A 19,983-nucleotide genomic window follows, 5' to 3' on the forward strand; every position below is an offset into this window, starting at 1 on the left:
AAGACCCACACAAGATAGTATCAACTACTGATGCAGACAAACCATGTCTCCTGCAGTGCTTCAGCATCTGCAAATGAAGGCAAGCAGTACATTATAGCCAAGTAGTGAAGATGGTATCATCCCTCATGTGATTGCAATGTGAGATTCGGTACCCATTCGTCACTGCGTACAGCTCTCTTCTATGCACTTCTTCCATAAATGTCTCCCTATTGTAAAAAATTACTGACTTCCATGTGTCTACTTCATTTTACGAAGAACAACTCAGCCTGAAATGACATTATCACTTACAGTCACACAAGAGAGGGCAGTGCTGGGACTAGATATATACTGTCTCCCTTTCATTCTTAGTCATTTATTGGCAATGCACTGTTCTATATAACTAGAGATTTTGTCTTCATTTTCAACTGTCTTTCTACATGTTGAGATTTTCATTTGTGCATCGATGACTGCGAAAAAAGACCAATCTGTGTCACTCATTTATGAACTTTTTTTTCCCAAGGTAAACGAGTTTGTTTTCTTCAAATGTGGTAAATCTTGCCACCACAAATTAAAACCATAACACTGACAGAAACAAGGTAGGAATTCATTTATGCAGCACTGCTGTTTCTTTCACAAATCACAGTAATCAAACAAAATTGAAAGTAGTCAAAACAAGTAAAACAAAAAGGATACTGTTAGAGCAATAATTACTGCTCTCAATAAGAAGAATTTGGCATATTACAATAACATGACAGTAGGTGCAAAAATATGAAAATAACATATACTGACCATTTCCATATATAGGTGTGAAATAAATTCAAAGCAAAAACCAAAACTAAACAGACAGATTATTAAAAATTTCATGTTATAAAATATGTAACGAAGATTACAAGGGCTGATAAAAAGGGTAAAACAGAGATTGGGAGAAGAGACAGAGGGAACAGGCACAAGGTGTCACTGCAAAAACTTAATGTGTTTAATGAACCTTAGAAGTTCATACGGCAAAAGGGTAAAAACTATTAATGTATTTGCAGAAATCTTACCTCCGGTATGTATGGTGGTATATTATTCTTCTTATCTTCAGATTGTGATTGGTCACATACCTTCTTCACTGATGCTGTAACACTTTCAGCTCTCTTTGCTGAAGTGTTCTTGCGTACAAGCACTTTATTTGATCGGTTGCATTTGTTCCTTGACCCAATAACTGGACTCCCTGGCTCTCTGTCCATACTGGTGGTACTTCCCATAGTAACAGACAAATCTGGAGAGCAGCTTCTTTCTGTTAACACAGAGAAACATGAGGAATCTGATTCTTCTAATTCTTTCTTAAAATCATCATCTAGAAGAAGGGCTGCTGTACTTTCTGAAACTTCCTGTGTCAAAGTGGTTTCATGCTTTTGGATTCTCAGTTTAGTAGCTACATTAACCTTCACATTGTGCTGCAACATATTTTCTGCAAGAGCATTACCATGTGGCTTGTTTGAAGTAGATGTGCCAGAAACATAGTTTTTTCTATCTAATACTGACATTACTGTCTCTTTGGAGCTAGTAGCAGTAGGCTTCCGATACGCTGTCTGAAGATGAGTTTCCATACCTACAAATTCATTCTGGAGACAATCGGAGTTTGTAATACATGCTTTTTTCATACATTGTGGGGAACTGTCTACATTCCTTGAAACCACAGATGAATTTTCCTCATTATCTGTTATGTCAGCAAAAAGAGTTCTTACTTTCATCAAACTCTCTTCAGAGACCTCCACTTTTTTACCACAACCTGTGACGAAACCACCATACATTTTCATCCTTTCATTACCTATAACACTTTGTTTCTTATCGAACAGCCTTACTTCATTTTCAGATTCTGAATCAGATATTTTCTTGCTTCCCGTAGTTCTGTCTGATAGTCGTTTTTTCACTATCTCATGTGATAATACATCTTTTTTCTTAAGAGACTGATTTCCAGTTGTTTCTTTTCCTTTCACATGCTCTGCAGTCAGTGTATTCTCTAAGGCATTATCTGTTAACTCAGAAAACAGATTTCTGACTCTTACCAGACTTTCTTCCGAAATCTCCACCTTTTTACCACCAGCTGTAACAAAACCACTACATGTATTTAGTCTTTTGCAGTTGACAGAATTCTCTTCCTTGTTAAGTAGATTCACTTCATTTTCAAATTCTGTTTCAGATTTTTTCCTAGTTCCAATACACTTGTCTGGTGATGAGTTTTTCACTTTCTCAAGGCATACTGCATCTTTCTTCTTGACACTGTATTTCTCAGTTGCTTCTTTTCCCTTCACATCTACTAATGTCAATGCAGTTTCTTGAACATTCTCTGTTATATCAGAAAACAGATTCTTTACTCTCACCAAACTTTCTTCTGAAACACTCACCTTTTTACCACCAGCTGTAACAAAACCACCACATATATTTAGTCTTTTGCAATTGGTAGAACTCTCTTCTGTGTCAAGCAGATTCACTTCATTTTCAAATTCTGCATCAGATATTTTCCTAGGTCCTGTATTCTTCTCCAATGATGAGTTTTTCACTTTCTCAGGGGATATTACATGTTTCTTCTTGACACAGCACACCTCAGTAGCTTCTTTTTCCTTCACATTCATTAAAGTCAATTTAGTTTCTTCAATATTGTCTGTTATATCAGAAAACAGATTCTTGACTCTCACCAAACTTTCTTCTGAAACACCCACCTTTTTACCACCAGCTGTAAGAAAACCACCAAACATATTCAATCTTTCACAATTTACATAACTTTCTTTTCTGTCAAGCAGCTTCACTTCATTTTCAAATTCTCTGTCAGATATTTTCCTGGTTGTTACATTCTTGTTCAGTGACAACTTTTGCCCTTTCTCAACAGATATATCTTTCTTCTTGGAAGAATACACTTCATGTGCTTCTTTCACCTTCATATTCCCTACTGTAAAAGTATTATTTTCATTTTCTGTTATATCAGAAAAAACATTCGAGACTCTTGCCAAACTTTCTTCTGAAACATTAATTTTTTTTCCACTGGCAGTACTGAAACCACCACACATACTAAGTTTTTTGAAATTTACAGGATTTTTTTCCTTGTCAAGAATTTGAACTTCATTTCCAGATTCAGTGCCAGATATTTTCGTGATTTTCATATCCCTCTCTTGTGATGATTTTCTCACTTTCCCAGAGGATACATGATCCCTTCCTTTATAAGTGTACATCTCAATTGCTTCTTTTCCCTTCAAATTCTCCACAGTCAATGTCGTTTCTTCAACATCTTCTATTATATCAGAAAAAAGAGTTCTGACTCTTTTGAGACTTTCTTCTGTAACATCCACCTTTTTACCACCAGCTGTTAGAAAACCACCACATATATACAGACTTTTGTAATCCACAGAGCTTTCTTTTTTGTCAAGAATTTGAACTTCATTTTTAGATTTAGTCTCATATATTTTCTTTATTTCCATATCCTTGCCTTGTGATAAGTTTTGCACTTTTCCATGGAAGATTACATCTTGTCCCTTAGAAGCGGACTCACCAACTGTTTCTCTTTCCTCCATATTCCCTACAGTAAAAGTAGTTTCTTCGACCTTTTCTGTTATATCAGAAAACAGATTTCGGACTTTCATTAGACTTTCATCAGAAACATCCACCTTTTTACCACCAGCTGTAAAAAAACCACTACACATGTTCAGTCTTTTGCACTGGACAAAACTTTCTTTATTGTCAAAAGTTTTAATTTCCTTTTCAGATTCTATGTTGGATGTTTGCTCGATTAATATTGTCTCATTTAATAATGCCTTTTCCACTTTATCCGAAAATGTTACACAAATTTTCTTTGAAGAACACATATCATCTGTGGTGATTCTATTTGCTTCCTTAGGAACAAAATTACTTGGTGCTTCCAATGTGTTCTTTACTTTTTGTGATGAAATTTGTGAAATTTCAACATCTCTACCACTAGCAGCAGCAAAACTGAATGTATCAGTTTTTTCAGGTGATGCATTTGTTCCCAGTTTTCTTTCTGTCACATACATAGTGTCCAATGTTTTCACAGATTCATCATGCACACTAATATTCCTCTCAACCAATGGTAAAATAGTTTCTGCATTTCGCCGAGATTTCTTGAACAGTTCATTCTCCCTTTTTCTCTGTGCCACAGCAGTGTGATTATGTCCCTCAGCAACAGTATCCATTACATCATCAAACATTTCCTCTGCTTCGTTGAGGGATGCAAGAGATATTTCAAGAGGTTTACTGGCAGCAGTCTGAAACCCACAACTGAAATAACTCTTGACTGCCTGCACTGGCACTGCAGAAATATCTTCTGAGCATTTCTCTGCTCTGAGATCAGTCTGTCCCACAGTTTCTGGTACAGTCAATTTATTCAAAGACTCAGACAAATTGCGAACCATTAGTGAGACTTTTCTTCCTCTTTTCCCTTCTTCCTTATGCTCTGCCAGCACTTTCTTAATATATTGCTTGTTAAACACATTGCATTTGTTCTTTTCCTCATATATGGGAGAATCTTTCAAATCTCTTCTCCTCACTTGCACAATAATGTTCTTGCAATCATCCTCATTCATCACAGAAATGTCTGACAGCATACTCTTTGCTCTGTCCAGAGAAGTAGCTGATACAGTAATATTCTTTCCAGCAGCTGTCATAAATCCTCTATTTAAATTACTCTCACTATCTAGACCTTTATAAAATTCAGCACTTGCATCTTCTGTCTGTATTCTGTGGCAATTATCTGGATACTTAGTACTAGCTTCCACCTTTAAGGACTTCCGTAACAAAGTGGCATCACTTTCAGCACAAGTCATGTAGGTAGGTTCAAATTTAGTTTTAGTATTCTCTATAATACTTCCAGCTACATTACAAACGGTATCACATTCACTATTTAGCAAATTATTGTTGCCTTGAGTACCCAACAGAGCCTTCATAGTTTTATGCGAAGAACTCTTTTGTAGAGGGCTCTTAACATCAGTGGACATTATGTACTTGGGCTCATTATGCCATTCATAAGCACTCTCTGCTGATCTTTCTATACTGCTATTGCAATCTTTACTTCCACTGGAAAATTGTGACTCAATGTCTGAAAAAATTTTCCTTGCTTTATGTAGCCCTTTCTCTAGGATAAAAAGTCTTTCCCCTGCAGCAGTTATAAATCCACTTTCAACTGTTTTACTCGTCACATCCAATTCCGTTTTATCAGCAGGAATACTATCTATTTCTAGTATTAATTCACTTGACTCACTTATCTGTGCCAAAATATTTCCATCTTCTTGTTTATCATCAGCCACATTACTTGTAGAACTATTTATTTTAAATTTTACAGAATGTTTCTTTGTTCCATCCAGCTGCATTTGCAACATGCTGAGGTGTGAATCCGCTGCATCACAAACATCCCTGGGGAATTCCGATGACACAGTATTATTTACTCTAACAAACTCTCGGTTTTTGAAGTACTGCAATGTTTCACCACTGGAAGAGGAGTCTGCAGCATTCTCCACTTCATTTTGAAACTGTCTTGTTATGTGCATAGCCTTTTCAGGCACTACACTACATCTTTGAAAGTTAGTCCGATTTCTCCTGGATGAGGAAACTGTATCTGTATTTGCTACACCAAGCACATCATAGTCTTTAAGTAGAGTATCATCTCCTGTGGCTTCTAGATCAATCATATTCTGAAACATATGCCTAGCTTTCTGCAAGGATTTTTCAGGGATTGTGAACTTTTTTCCACTTGCAGTGGAAAACCCAACCTGTAACGGCACTGAAACTGTATCACTGCTATTTACAAGATTTACTGATTTAATTCTGGAAGCTTCCAATGCTGGACTGTCACTTTTTTCACCATTTCCTTTGCCATTTTTTGTGTCATTATTCACTGACACTTTATGTTTTGTTTTATTTCCCTCTCTTATGGTAACTGTCTCTATCAAACCCTTTTGCGGTGTTGTACACATCACGTGTCCATCAGTTTGTTCAATAATATCTCTAAACAAATTGCAAGCTACATCCAGACACTCTTTTGACATTTCAATTTTCTTTCCTTTGGCAGTTGTAAAAGACACTCCATAATCAGATGTGTCTAAAACCTTAATATTTAAAGTATTGTTCTGAGCACACAACCCTTTTTCTCCATTGCCCACTGAAGATAATGTAACAGTAGCTTGAGACTGTAAAAATTCATCACTACTAGGAATTTTCTCACAATGCTTCCCATAGTTAAATGCTGATATTTTACACATTTCCTTCGAATTATCATTCAAAGAATTGCTGTCCACGTGAATTTTTGAGCTGTGAGATCCTGTATTGCAAATTGTAGGGGAGATCACCATATCATATTTCTTCAGGAATACTTGAGTCATGTTTCCCATATGAGATTCTTGGTGGCTAGACTCATTTTCACTAATACTGTTACTTTCTGATTTGATACTGAAGTGATCTGGTTCCCTTTTATTATATTCTGTGTAACATGCACGTTCAACACTATCTTCATTTATATTTTTTAAGAGATACTGTGCAGAACCTATCACACTACTTTCCTTTTCTATTTCATCAGTGATCTTACATTCAACAGAATTTTTCTGCTCACACCTAAGCAAAGCTTCTCCTTTTGTTTGTTCCTTCTTACCGACAAGCTCTGTTGTCTTTTGAGTTGCAGCTGTAAAACTGCTATCAAAAATATGTTGGTGTGACTTGAGGAAACTTGTTTCATTATATTCTTCAGCAGCAGGCTCCTCTGAACCAATTTCTTCAATTTCATGATAATTGAATTTACAGATTTTAGGAATTTTCTGTTTTACTTCAGGCTGTTTTATAATACCATTAGTTTTAGTATATCCTCTGTCCAAAGAAATATTTTCAGAAGCACTGAGCTCTTTTTTAAATTTCTTATCCAGATTCCTTGAGCTTTCAATGCCTGTTTCAGAATCAGGTCGGCTACGTTTCAGACTGCAATGACTTTGAGTCTTTAATTCTATAAGATTCTGTAGCACATTTATTTCATTTTTATCCATATTACATAATTCTATTCTATGTTTGCCATCGTTTAAATCATTTTCCTCTGTTCTAATATTTTCTTCATCAACACAATTTTCACCAGGAACGGCATTTATATTTTCCAGCAAACTGGCCGGGCATTTGTTTTCTGTATGCAAATTGCTCAAGATCTGTGTATTACAAGGTCTGCCAACTGTTCCAAGTATATCACACTTATTGCTGAATTCAGCAACTATTGCTTCGACATTATCAAAGACTACATTCAGCTGTGTGTCAGAGACGAATGGTTGCAGGTTATTAGAAACAGGCTTCTTGAACACATTTGCTACTTGCATACTTTTAACTTCCTCAATACATGTTCTCTTTGCAATACTCTTGTCTCCCAGAGTTCCATGACTACCGCTTTTCCTTTTTCTTCCAATAACGATAGTATTATTTCCCAAAGTTTTATGAAAAGCATTATTTGAATTACCTTTTGATTCTTCTTCTGAAGTGTTACATTTTTTCAGTGAGTTATAAGTGTCAGCAAAATTCCCGGCAGCCGACTGTTGGCCTGCACGAGTAAAATTCCACTCACTAAATGGTAGAAAATCCGTCTCTTTCCTAGAGATTTGCGCCAAATCTTTCTTTAAGGAAGTACTGATATTTTCATTCTGAAAGCAGTTGATTGCTTCTAAAGCTTCAGCTGACTGTAGCATATTACTGAGAACAGTATCAACAGAAGGAAATTTTGTAATGTTTACAGTGTTACATGTTCCCAGTTCTGAAATATAAGCAAACTGCTTATTTTGCTTCAGACTGGACTTAACTGAAACTACACGATGCCTCAGTGACTCTGCTTTATCTGGTATGACATTGTCACGTTCAACACAGTTATTTATTAAAGTACTATTGTACTGTAGAAGGTCTTTTTCATATTTTGAAAACTGTTCAGCTCTATTGGATGTCTGAGAAGGTACCTGAGGTTTACAAAGAAAGTCTAATTTTTCTTGAAATCCTGAGACAAAAGGATCATACTTCTGTCCCTTGTGAACATTAAGAAACTTAATTTTCTTCTTGTTTGCACAAACTTTTTTATTTCTTTCAGAGTGGATTGGAGTTGATGTTTTATTCACAACCATTCTACTGCTATTAGATGTAATGTTTTCAAATTCAATCGGTGATACACTCTGGGATCTATATGGCTCCCTTTTTTGTGATACAAAGTTATCAGAAATTTCACAGTTTTCAACTGGAGAGCAACAACCTGAAGCTAAGACTTCAGATGCCTGGCACACTTCTTCAAGAGTACTAAATGAAAAGTCATGTAAAAACTCCTGAGTTTTGTGTAACACTGGAGATAAAAACGTGACACCATCTTTCTGTTGCTTCTCGTCTGCTTTTGCTTTAATAACAGGTGAAACAGGGCTTTCAAAAATAAAAGTGCCACTCAAATTTGGGCTTTTTGGTAGCTCTTTAGACATATTTGCTGCGGGATCATCATCAGTTTCACTTTTACTCTGATCTTCATTAGCTGTAGTGTCACTCTCCCTGTCAGAGTAAATTTTGTTCCCTTTGCGAAAAAGTCTTTTTGCTTTTGGTCTAAACTTGGATAACTTCCCCAATTCATGGACATGTTTATGGTTACCGTTGTGCAATGGTGTTTCAGATAATGGGTCTGACTTCAAGGAAGTCTTCTGCCTAGAAACATTTACTGGAGATACCAACAAATCAAGCACTTCCCTCACCAGATATGGCTCCTTTGCAGATGTGCTACAAGCAAGAGATATGTCTGAATACTCTTCTATACCAGTTAATACTGTTGAGTTTTGCAAAGTGTCATTTGAGGACAAAATCTCACTGGTACAAAATTCTTTATTTGCTTTGCATAATTTTTTAAGTTTCACACTGTGAAGTACTTCACTGCATTCCATCAAAGACTCACTCCGATTGTTTTGTGATTGTTCCTCCTTCACCTCTGGTGTGAAAAGTGTGCGAGGCTGAAAGAGCAAAAAGAATTATGAACCACAATATCGAAGTTGGACAAATCAAATGGCATTAGATATAATAAAGCTTACAGATTACAACAAAAAAGACAACGAAGTGTGATCAAGTAATAACTTTCAGCTGCTGAATCAATAAGGTGGCCTGAATTAATGAAATTTATACAACACATTTATGAATATCGTTTCGTGAACTTCACAGTGTTCCACCACTACTTCCCATTCTCCTGGAGAGGAAAAAAAACTAATGTTGCTTCTAATGTACAGACAACATAAATGAGTTGAAAGAATCAATGTCGTGGAACCTCCAAAAGTTCCTGTAATATTTATTTATTCACAAAGAATCAGTTTTGGTCAAGTGACAGACTAACACTACATAAAGTTAAAGCTAGGTTCCTTGCTGTCAAATGGATAACCATTTTTAGTTGCAGTACCTGTCAGTGACATATGCTGCAACTAAACTCAGTTATTCATATAATGCCAAAGAATCTTCCTTTAATTTGATGTTGTGTTAATCAGCAACTTGGAGATGGTCGTTTGACCAAAACTGAGCGTCTGTGAATAAATAAATGTTACAGCAGCTTTTGGTGGGTCCATGATGCCATCTTTTAAATTCGTTGAAGCTGTGCAGCACTGTTCACGGAAAACACAAATGAGTTGCATGGCACATTCCTGACATCCCTGTCAACAACATGATTCCCAGGTCAAACGTGCAACACATGAGGGAAAATTCTGTCTTAAATGTTCACTCAGTATTACAATGCCACTTCATTTTTTTTTTCTTTTTTTTTTTTCTGGCTTGTATCTGATGAACATAATTACATTAAAACTGCGAGCAACAAAAACATATTGGCTTTACTCCTCACTGTTATGTGTGAATCTCGCATGAAAGAAAAGGGTAAGGTTTAACATATAACATCCATAGGTAGCAGCACTTTTGTACAATTTGACTGGCAGGAATGCTGTCTATGGTAGGTCCTACTTGTACTTGCCAGCCATAAAAAAAAAGAGAGAAAGAATAATACAGCCATATTGTGCTGTAGCACTTACTTCCTGTCATTTGTGTTTTTCATAAACTTTAAAGGATGATTTTTTGTGGGTTATGCAAATTTCTTCTGTCATCTAAGTAAGCATCTACATACACTATGTGATAAAAAGTATCTGGACACCTTCAAAAACACACGTTGTGCTGCCTCCTACTGCCAAGTACTCAATATCAGCAACCTCAGTAGTCATTAGGCGTCATGAGAGAGCAGAATGGGGTGCTCCGCAGAACTCAAGAACTTAGAACATGGTCAGGTAATTGGGTGTCACTTGTGTCATACATCTGTATGCGAGATTTCCACACTCCTAAACATCTCTAGGTCCACTGTTTCCGATGTGATAGTGAACTGGAAATGTGAAGGGATACATACAGCACAAAAGCGTACAGGTTGAGCTCGTTTGTTGACTGACAGAGACCGCCGATAGTTGAAGAGGGTCGTAATGTGTAATAGACAGACACAGGAAGGATTGTATACACAACGTGATCAACATACATTTATTATTTTTTCCGATGGATAATGAAATGGAAAAGTCGAAGAGGGTCGTAATGTGTAATAGGCAGACACCTATCGAGACCATCACACAAGAATTCCAAACTGCATCAGGATCCAGTGCAATTACTGTGACAGTTAGGCAGGAGGTGAGAAAACATCTACATCTATACTCCGCAAGCCACCCAACAGTGTGTGGCGGAGGGCACAAACTTGGATTTCATGATCAAGAGGCTGCTCATAAGAGGCACATCACGCCAGTAAATGCCACATGATGCCTCGCTTGGTGTAAGGAGCGTAAACATTGGGCAATTGAACAGTGGAAACAATGGTTGTGTGGAGTGACGTATCACGGTACACAATGTGGCGATCCAATGGCAGGGTGTGGGGATGGCGGATGCCTGGTGAACGCCATCTGCCAGTGTGTGTAGTGCCAACAGTAAAATTTGGAGGCAGTGGTGTTATGGTGTGGTCGTGTTTTTCATGGAGGGGGCTTGCACCCCTTGTTGTTTTGCGTGGCACTATCGCAGCACAGGGCTACATTTTTCAACACGATTGAGCACCCGTTTATAATGCACTGCCTGTGGCAGAGTGGTTACACGACAATAACATCCCTGTAATGGACTGGCCTGCACAGAGTCCTGACCTGCATCCTAAAGAACACCTTTGGGATGTTTTGGAACGCCAACTTCATGCCTCACCAAGTGACATTGATACCTCTCCTCAGTGCAGCACTCCATGAAGAATGGGCTGCCATTCCCCAAGAAACCTTCCAGCACCTGACTGAAAAAAAGCCTGCGAGAGTGGAAGCTGTCATTAAGGCTAAAGGTGGGCCAACACCATACTGAATTCCAGTATTACTGATGGAGGGCGCCACAAACTTGTAAGTCAGTTTCAGCCAGGTGTCCGGATACTTTTGATCACATAGTGTAGCTACTGTGAAGGTCCATTGCATTTGGAGGGAGGGAGGCATGTAAAACCAGTAAGGAATTGTGAATTACATATAGCAGTTTTTTGCAATTATGTTTTATCTTCTTCATAAGACCACTATCTGAAAGGAAGGACATAAGAAATATAGAGTTTAACATCCCATTGACACCAAGTTCAGAAATGAAACAGTAACTCAAAAAAGTAGAGGAGGAAACTGGCCATCGGCTTGGTGAAGGATTAATAATAACATTAACCTGCCATGATTTAGGGACACAATGGAAAACCTAAGGGCAGGTATTTGACTTCTTGTCAAATGCAAATTAGTGCCTTCTATTCTATCGCTTCACACAGTTTGGTCCACGAGGTCATTTGCTGTTGACCGACAGAATATGTTTCTATATGTCTGTAGCAGTAGCAGTGATTTATGGCTGCATTATGTCAAGTACGTAGGTAAATGAGTGACCAGAATAAGCTACTTGTCAAATTCTCTACCACCAAAGAGGCTGTAGCTCTTCATCCGCAAAGAAGGTGGTGGTGATCACACTTTCTGACTGTTCCAACAATATGTAGTTCCCACTCATACAGTGAATAACGGAATGTAATACATACATATGATGGAGACAATCAATAAATTATCTGTACATAAATGGTGGCAGTGTCATCACAATAATGCTTTACCTCATGTCACAAACTGTTGTTTGGACTACTTGGTAGCAAGCAACATAAACTGTGTACCCACACAGTTTAGAATTCTGATCATGCTTCATCCGTCTTCTTTCTGTTGCTATAGTCGCTTTCATGAACTCAGGTGGCTCAAGGTCATGCATGTCAGACCCGTTAAGTCTCACCCTGCTTCGCCACTGGACCTGCAACGTTACCTTGTATGGTACCTGCTTGTGAGTAATCACAATTCAATTCTTCTGTGTGTTTGTTTTCAGTTGATGTCATGGACTTATTCTGGTCTACAGATGGTTGAGGATGATACTGAAGAGCAATGTTCTGTGCATAGCAAAGTTTCTAGCCCCCTGAACATGTAATATATGATGTCCACACATTTTTGAGAAATTTGCTCAGGACAATGAAGCTAGACAGCACATTAATCTTACTTAAGCGTAAAAATTGATAGCAGAAGCACGGGGAGTCTCAAAAAGCACAGGACAGCATGTTAGCAGTAGTATAATTTCTTCAAAGGCTATAGGTGTGAGTGTTACAGATGTGAGTGCCATTTTCCATTTGTCATGAAACGGATATAAACAGGAAAGTAGATTTACTCAAATGGATGGTTTTAATAGAGAAATGGTTGACAGGACTGTGTTAGAATACAACAATAGAGGAGAGCACCCTATGACCAATAAAGTCCATGCCCAACAACAACACAAAACTGAGTATGACCACTTGGAAACATCCAGTCTTCATCTTGTCCTTCGAAAAGAATTGGCTTTAAGTTCATAAAATGTAACACTACATTCAAATTTCTTATGGACAAAGGGATATTGCTACCGTAAGAGTTACAGTATGCGGGCTGCGCACATACTGCACATGGAGGAGAGTAGGGCACTGGTTTATCTGGATGAAACGTAGGTTCTGCAAAACCATACATTGAATATGTTTGGCACGACTCCAAGGGAAAAGTGGGCTGAAATACCCACAGGTACTTTTCTATACTCACAATAAAACTGTAAAAACATCATGCCCATCTGTTTGCTGTTTGAAAAATATAACCTCCAAAATTGCTTGACGAGTTTTCATTGTGTTTTTCACTTTAGTGTAGCCTGGGGCAAAATATAGGCTTTATTTCATCAAAATTGGAAAAAGGGGGGAAATACATCTTAATTTAAATTTTGATCTAAAATTGTCTACTCAGTTTAGTTGTCCAGATGTTTAATCACTACAGTGAGGAATGCCAAAAAACCAATAGATGGCCCTATTAGGTTGCTTTGCCCTTTTTTTTCCTTCTTCGACAGATGTATTTTTAGGAGTTACACTAGTGATGGAATTAAGTGCTGGAATCTTATCTTTACAAACACAAATAAACAGCAAATTTACTTGGTTGGGATATATATACTGTACCCACTGATGGTGACAGATGTATTGGACAGCCTGGAGAACAGCGTAAAGCTCCGCAGTAAAAACCGAACAATGGTCGAGAAGCCGAAATCGATTAGGGGTGTCGCCAACAATATAGGCACTCCCAACACCAAATGATGTTTTTGAGCTGTCAGTGTAAATAAATGTGGCATCCTTCATTTGTGGAAATGTCCAACGATAAACAAGAGAAGGGGTACCATCCTTGGGAAGCTGACAAAGGTCACGGAGCAGGCAGTCCGGGGGCGGAGCCAAGGCGGTGCTGTACCCCCAGTTGTCAAGAAAGTTTTAGAAAAGTGGAAGGAAACAGAACGTATCAGCTGACGGAAGCAGACTCCCGGTGGTAGTAGAGAGGAAGTGCGGCCTGCATACCCTAAATCCAAGGAGGCGTAGAAAAAGGGTCATGGGCCGGATTAGCAGGCATGGAAGACAGATGGCTAGCACAATGACTCAGAAGGACAGCTCGCCGATTGGACAGTGGAGGGTCAGCAGTCTCAGCAAAAAAGGCTGTCCACAGGGCTGGTGTAAAAATCTCCAGACACTAAACGCAATCCACAGTGGTGGACGGAATCGAGACGCCAAAGAATAGACAGCCGAGCAGAGGAGTAAACTATGCTTCCATAGTCCAATTTCAAGCGCACTAAGGTGCGATAGAGGCGGAGAAGGACCACTCGGTGCGCTCCCCAGGAGGTACCATTCAGAACACGGAGGGTGTAGAGGGATCGCAGACAGCAAGTCGAAAGATAGGAAACGTGGGAGGACCAGCACAGTTTTCTGTCAAACATAAGTCCCAAGAATTTAGGGACGTCCGTGAACAGAAGGTCAACAGGGCCTAGATGTAGGGAAGGCAGAAGAAACTCTGTATGATGCCAAAAATTGACATACATGGTCTTACTGGGAGAAAAGCGGAAGCCAGTTTCGATGCTCCAAGACTGTAGGAGATTGAGACATCCTTGAAGACGTCGTTCAAGAAGGCTGGTCCATTGAGAGCTGTAGTAGATCGCAAAATTGTCCACAAAGAGGGAGCCGGAGACATCGGGAAGGAGACAATGCGTGATTGGATTTATGGCGATGGCAAACAGTACAACGCTTAGCACGGAGCCCAGGGGTACCCCGTTTTCTTGGGAGAAAGTACAGGAGAGAGTAGTCTTCACCCGCACTTTAAATGTGCGCTCTGCCATAAATTCAAGAATAGAAAGGGGTAGCAGAAAGCCCCAAGAGAACAGTGCGCGGAGGATTCCTATCTTCCCAACAGGTATTGTATGCTCTCTCCAGATCAAAAAATATTGCTGCCACTTGGTGTTTCCTGAGAAAATGGTTCATGATATAAGTGGAGAGAGCAACAAGGTGGTCAACTGCAGAACTATGCTTTCGGAAACTGCATTGGTCAGGTGTTAAAAGGCTTCGGGACTCCAGCCACCCGGCTAAACGGCAATTCACCATTTGCTCCAAAACCTTAGATACATTACTCATGAGAGAAATGGGGCGATAGCTAGAGGGGTTCCAGGTTTCGGAACAGGAACGACGATAGCTTCCCGCCATCTTCTGGGAAAAGTACTGTCAATCCAAATTCGATTATAAAGGTGAAGCAGGTAACGCAGACTATGGTATGATAAATGCAGCAACATTTGGACATGGACACCATCCGGTCCTGGGGAGGAAAAGCGAGAAGAATAGAGTGCATGTTGGCGTTCCTGCATGGAGAAAACAGTTTTATAGCTTTTGCTATTGTGAGAGGAGGAAGCAAGAGGTCGCACTTCCGCTACACGCTTCTTTGGGAGAAAGGCTGGTGGGTAATTTGAAGAGCTCGAAATCTCAGCAAAGTGTTGACCCAATTAGTTACAAATTGCAATGGAGTCCACTAAGGTATCATGTGCGACAGTGAGCCCAGAGATCGGGGAGAAACTAAGTGCACCAGATAACCGTCGAATGCGACTCCAAACTTCTGAGGAGGGGGTGAATGTGTTAAAAGCGCTAGTAAAGAAGTTCCAGCTTGCCTTCTTGCTATCACGGATGACGCGATGGCATCGTGCACGTAACTGTTTATAGCGGATACAGTTGGCCAAAGTAGGATGGTGGCAGAAAACGCGAAGGGCATGTTGCCGCTCATGTATTGCGTTACGGCACGCCTTGTTCCACCAAGGAACTGGGGAGCGCCAGGGCAAATCGGAGGTACTAGGTATTGAACGTTCCACAGCTGTAAGAATAACTTCTGTAACATGAGTGACCTGATCATCGACGCTAGGAAAGTGACGGTCATCGAATGTCGCTAGAGACGAAAAAAGTGTCCAATCAGCTTGAGCAAACTTCCAGTGTCTTGGACATATAGTTTGCAGTTGTGGCTGCAATCGAAGGACACATGGAAAATGGTCACTCGAGTGTGTATCAGCAACAGCAAACCATTCAAAGTGCCGAGCTAGCTGAACAGTACCGACCGAAAGGTCCAAATTGGAGAAATTCGTCGTGGAGGCAGACAAAAATGTAGGTTCCCCAGTGTTGAGGTAAACAAGATCCGCTTGGTGGAAGACATCAATCAATAGGGAGCCTAGCGGACAAGGATACGGAGATCCCCAACCAGCAAATAGGGGGGCCGGGAGCAGACGAAGGAGATCAGCTCTTGCCATTGGTGTGGACGATGGAATGTTTACGGTACATAAAGAGAAGGTGTATCCAGAAAGGGAAAGACGGACAGAAACAGCTTGGAAGGAACTGTTTAAGGGGATTGGGTGATAATGGACAGTATCATGGAGAAGAATCATAAGTCCCCCATGTGCTGGAGTGCCATCAACAGAGGGGAGATCAAAACGGACTGACTGAAAATGAGGGAAAACAAAGTGATCGAGGGGACAGCTTTGTTTCCTGAAGAAAGAAGATGACCAGCGAGTAGGATCGTAAGAGGATTGACAATTCATCCCGATTGGCTCTAATGCCGCAGATATTCCAATGGATAATTGACATAGGGTGGACAGGAAAGGGAAGGGAAGAGTCTCACTACGGCTGCTCTCAACCCAACAACTGCTGTGAGCTGGCAGCCGACAGCATGGAACGGCATTCAGCCAAAGGCAGAAGATCCTGACCCATAGGTCGTTCGGGAGCAGCTCCTGCCACCAGCGATCGGCCGGTAGATTGGCCGCCAGCAGTGCGCCTTGGCAACACGGAAGACGGCCGAGGGTGGCTACCAACAGGTGGTGCTGTAGATGAGATACGCCGTGGCGAAGAAGGAGAGGAACTTGGTTTCTTAGGAGCCTTCTTGTAAACAGGACATTGAGATGAGGGAGGAATTGATGGTCGTGTTATTGGGGGAAGTAAAAAATCTTCGTGAGTAGGCTCTTTTTTTGGAAGTCCAGGTGTCTGATTTTGGGGCTCGTGGTTTCGCAGAAGTGGGGGAGGTTGAATGGGCGATCTTTGCGCTCGCTGATCTGAAGACCATGGCACTAAAGGTGAGATCACAAGTCTGCGTCGCTGCCTCCTTAGTAGGCCAAGGAGAGGCAAGGACAGTGCTATATTTACCTGCCAGAGGCACAGTGGGCTTTCGACTGGCGAATAACTTACGAGCAGCAAATGTAGACACCTTTTCCTTCACTCTGATTTCCTGAATAAGCCATTCATCTTTGAAAATGGGGCAATCTCTAGAGGAAGCAGCATGGTCACCTACACAGTTGATGCAACGAGGGGATGGAGGTGGACAAGCACCCTCATGGGCATCCTTGCCACACGTAACGTATTTGGCCAGATTAAAACATGACTGGCTGGTATGATTGAACCGCTGACACGGATAGCAATGCGTAGGGTTGGAGATGTAAGGGTGAACTGAAATTATCTTATAGCCCATTTTTATGTTCGATGGAAGTTGAACTCTGACAAATGTCAAGAAGATAGTACGGGTTGGAACCAAGTCCTTGTCGACCCTTTTCATGACTCGATGAACAGCCGTTACGTCCTGGTCAGACAGGTAGTTTTGAATTTCCTTGTCGGACAATCCGTCGAGGGAGCGTGTATAAACCACCCCGCACTATGAATTTAAAGTGTGATGCACTTCCACCCGGACAGGGAAGGTCTGTAGCAGTGAAGCTTGCAGCAATTTTTGTGCCTGGAGGGCACTGACTGTTTCTAACAACAAGACGCCATTTCTTAATCGGGAACAAGACTTTACAGGACCTCCAATTGCATCGACGCCCTTCTGAATAATGAAAGGGTTGACTGTGGAGAAGTCTTGACCTTCATCTGACCGAGAAATTACAAGGAACTGTGGCACTGATGGAAGAATTGTCTGTGGCTGAGACACATTTAACTTTCGCTTGTGACAGACATTTTAGATGAAGAGGACACCATTGCAGAAGTATCCCCCATGATTACTGGCATCTCCGATGGTGTGTTCCTTCCTTGTGGGGGTCGTCTCTGAGGGCACTCCTGTCTTATGTGATTGTTCACACCTCAGGTCACACCTCCCGAGAAACAGACAGAGGGACCATTCGGCACGTTCGGAAGGTACCAGCTCGAGTAATCCCTCTCCCTGGGCCTGGCCATTACCGGGGTGTACGTACATGTCCTACCTGTCTACCCCAGGCGGGGAATTACGCGTTACCCCGTCACCGGCTACGAGTGGGAACACATGGGTCAGCCTTCAGACACCCAGAGGGAGGAAAGAAAGAGAAAGGGAGGAACAAAGAAAAGGAAATGAAAGAAGAGAAGTCTCAAACGTCGCAGCGGAGAAGGGTAAACAGAAGAGGCAAGGAAAAGAGAAGGACAAATGAAGGACAGGGACTTTCCAGCATAGAAAGCGAAGAAGAGAGACTGTCTTACAGTTACAAGTGCCCATCTCCAGACGTAGGCACGAAACATCCCAGAGGGGGAGAAGGGGAAGGGAAGAGGCGGTGGTGAGGGGAGGATGGGGGATGGGGAAGGATGTGGAAAAGGAAGGTATGCAGCCCGGAAGGGAAAGAGAGCTGCACTAGCTCGAGGTCCCGTGCTCACCACACATGTATCCACAAAAGAGTTGTAGACCCCCTGGGGGACTTGTTTAAGTGAAGTTAATATCAGATCCATGGCATCCGGGCGGAGTCATCTGTCTCCCAGGGATGTTAACGTTCTGTGTTAACGTGCTAAGTGACAACCGTCAGATCCTGAGTTGTTTTCAGCGTTTCTTCAGTAATAATTTTCCTGCACCCAATTCCCCCAAACTCTTAAACTATTCTATCATCCTGCACTTCCAGGTACTGGTAAAAACCATACCAGCGAGAATTTGTTATTACGTCACCCAAAATTGCTCCTGGTATGTGACTGCGTCGTCCTTGATTGATAGAGGGTTGTGCCCACTAGAAATTTTGACTGCTTAGTCCTCAGTTGTTAGAGGGTTCTGCCTGCTAGGAATCTTGATTGTGTCTTCCTCTGTTATTTCAGGGGTGAACCTACCTGTCCTCTTGGCTCCTCCACGCTCGCCCCAACTTATCCTGACTTTACTAGGCAGCGACATGAGGTGGGAATTGGTACGCATATTATCCCTGAAATAAGATACATTAAATCTGCCTAGCCAGCTATTCTCTCCCGAGGTTTCGAATGTAATGTTGACAGCAGCCGATGCGGTCTCCACGTATATTTAGGTTTTATCTTTGCCCGAATTAGTCCTTGTAAGTAATCTCTTCACCAGTTTCCTGTGCAAATCTATGGGTAGAAGTCGGGGTGAAATCAACGTGATTAAATTTTTGTTTCTATTAATATGAATCATAATTACAATGATTCCAAAAATGGTTTTCTTGAAAGCTACCTGGTACTCCTTTTTCAAAATAATCTCTGAACTCATGAGTATACCATTCTCACACTGAATGTAAGATGATAGAGTTAAAGTCATTGAAGCATATTTTTCTTAGTAAACTGAATGGAATATTATATTTGTTGAAAACATAATATTATGTGACTAATTAAATGACTGTGATAATGGAATATATAATTTTATACTTGGTACAGAATATTTTATACCTTTTATGAGATGTGACGTAGATGGGAGGGTTTCTATTGTGTCGAAAGGGGGTGGGTAGTGTAGGTAAAAGCATGATTTACACTAACAGATACATCATGACTTACACAAAACACACATCACACCTTTCAAACGACCCTCGCAAACAAGGGTGCCTGATTCTTCACCATTTGCAAATTCCATAGGGTTGCTGAGATTTTCTTCGTGGGACTCAAGGGTGAAGGTGGGAATGTCCGTTCTGTAGGAGATTATTTAACACCTTACCTCCTCCGGCTTCTCACTCAAGTACCGGTGAGGTAGGGATCCTGGGGAAGGGGGGCGGGAAGAGTTTCCTGTCTTTGGGGCCATCTTCTTTCTCTTCTTCGATCTCAGTAACCACATCTACCTTTTCTTTTCTTTCTTACATCTTGTTTGAGGACCTATCTATTTTTCCCTCTTTCCATATTCATCTACTTCTATAGCAGAAGTCCTTCCTAGTTTCCGTGGTTTCCAATAT

At 40.7% G+C, this 19,983-nt stretch overlaps 1 protein-coding gene across 1 annotated transcript in view; it reads right to left on the reverse strand.

Annotated features, from left to right (window-relative positions):
* Positions 1–4,796, reverse strand: part of LOC126188738 (breast cancer type 2 susceptibility protein-like) — a 159,773-nt gene extending 154,977 nt beyond the window's left edge. Inside the window, exon 1 of the mRNA XM_049930346.1 lies at positions 1,023–4,796. Coding sequence (XP_049786303.1) covers positions 1,023–4,796 — 3,774 coding nt within the window. The remainder of the gene's footprint in view (positions 1–1,022) is intronic.
* Between the last annotated feature and the right edge of the window lie 15,187 nt (positions 4,797–19,983).

The sequence above is a fragment of the Schistocerca cancellata genome, chromosome 5, assembly GCF_023864275.1.
Source record: "Schistocerca cancellata isolate TAMUIC-IGC-003103 chromosome 5, iqSchCanc2.1, whole genome shotgun sequence".
Taxonomy (NCBI): Eukaryota; Metazoa; Arthropoda; class Insecta; order Orthoptera; family Acrididae; genus Schistocerca; species Schistocerca cancellata.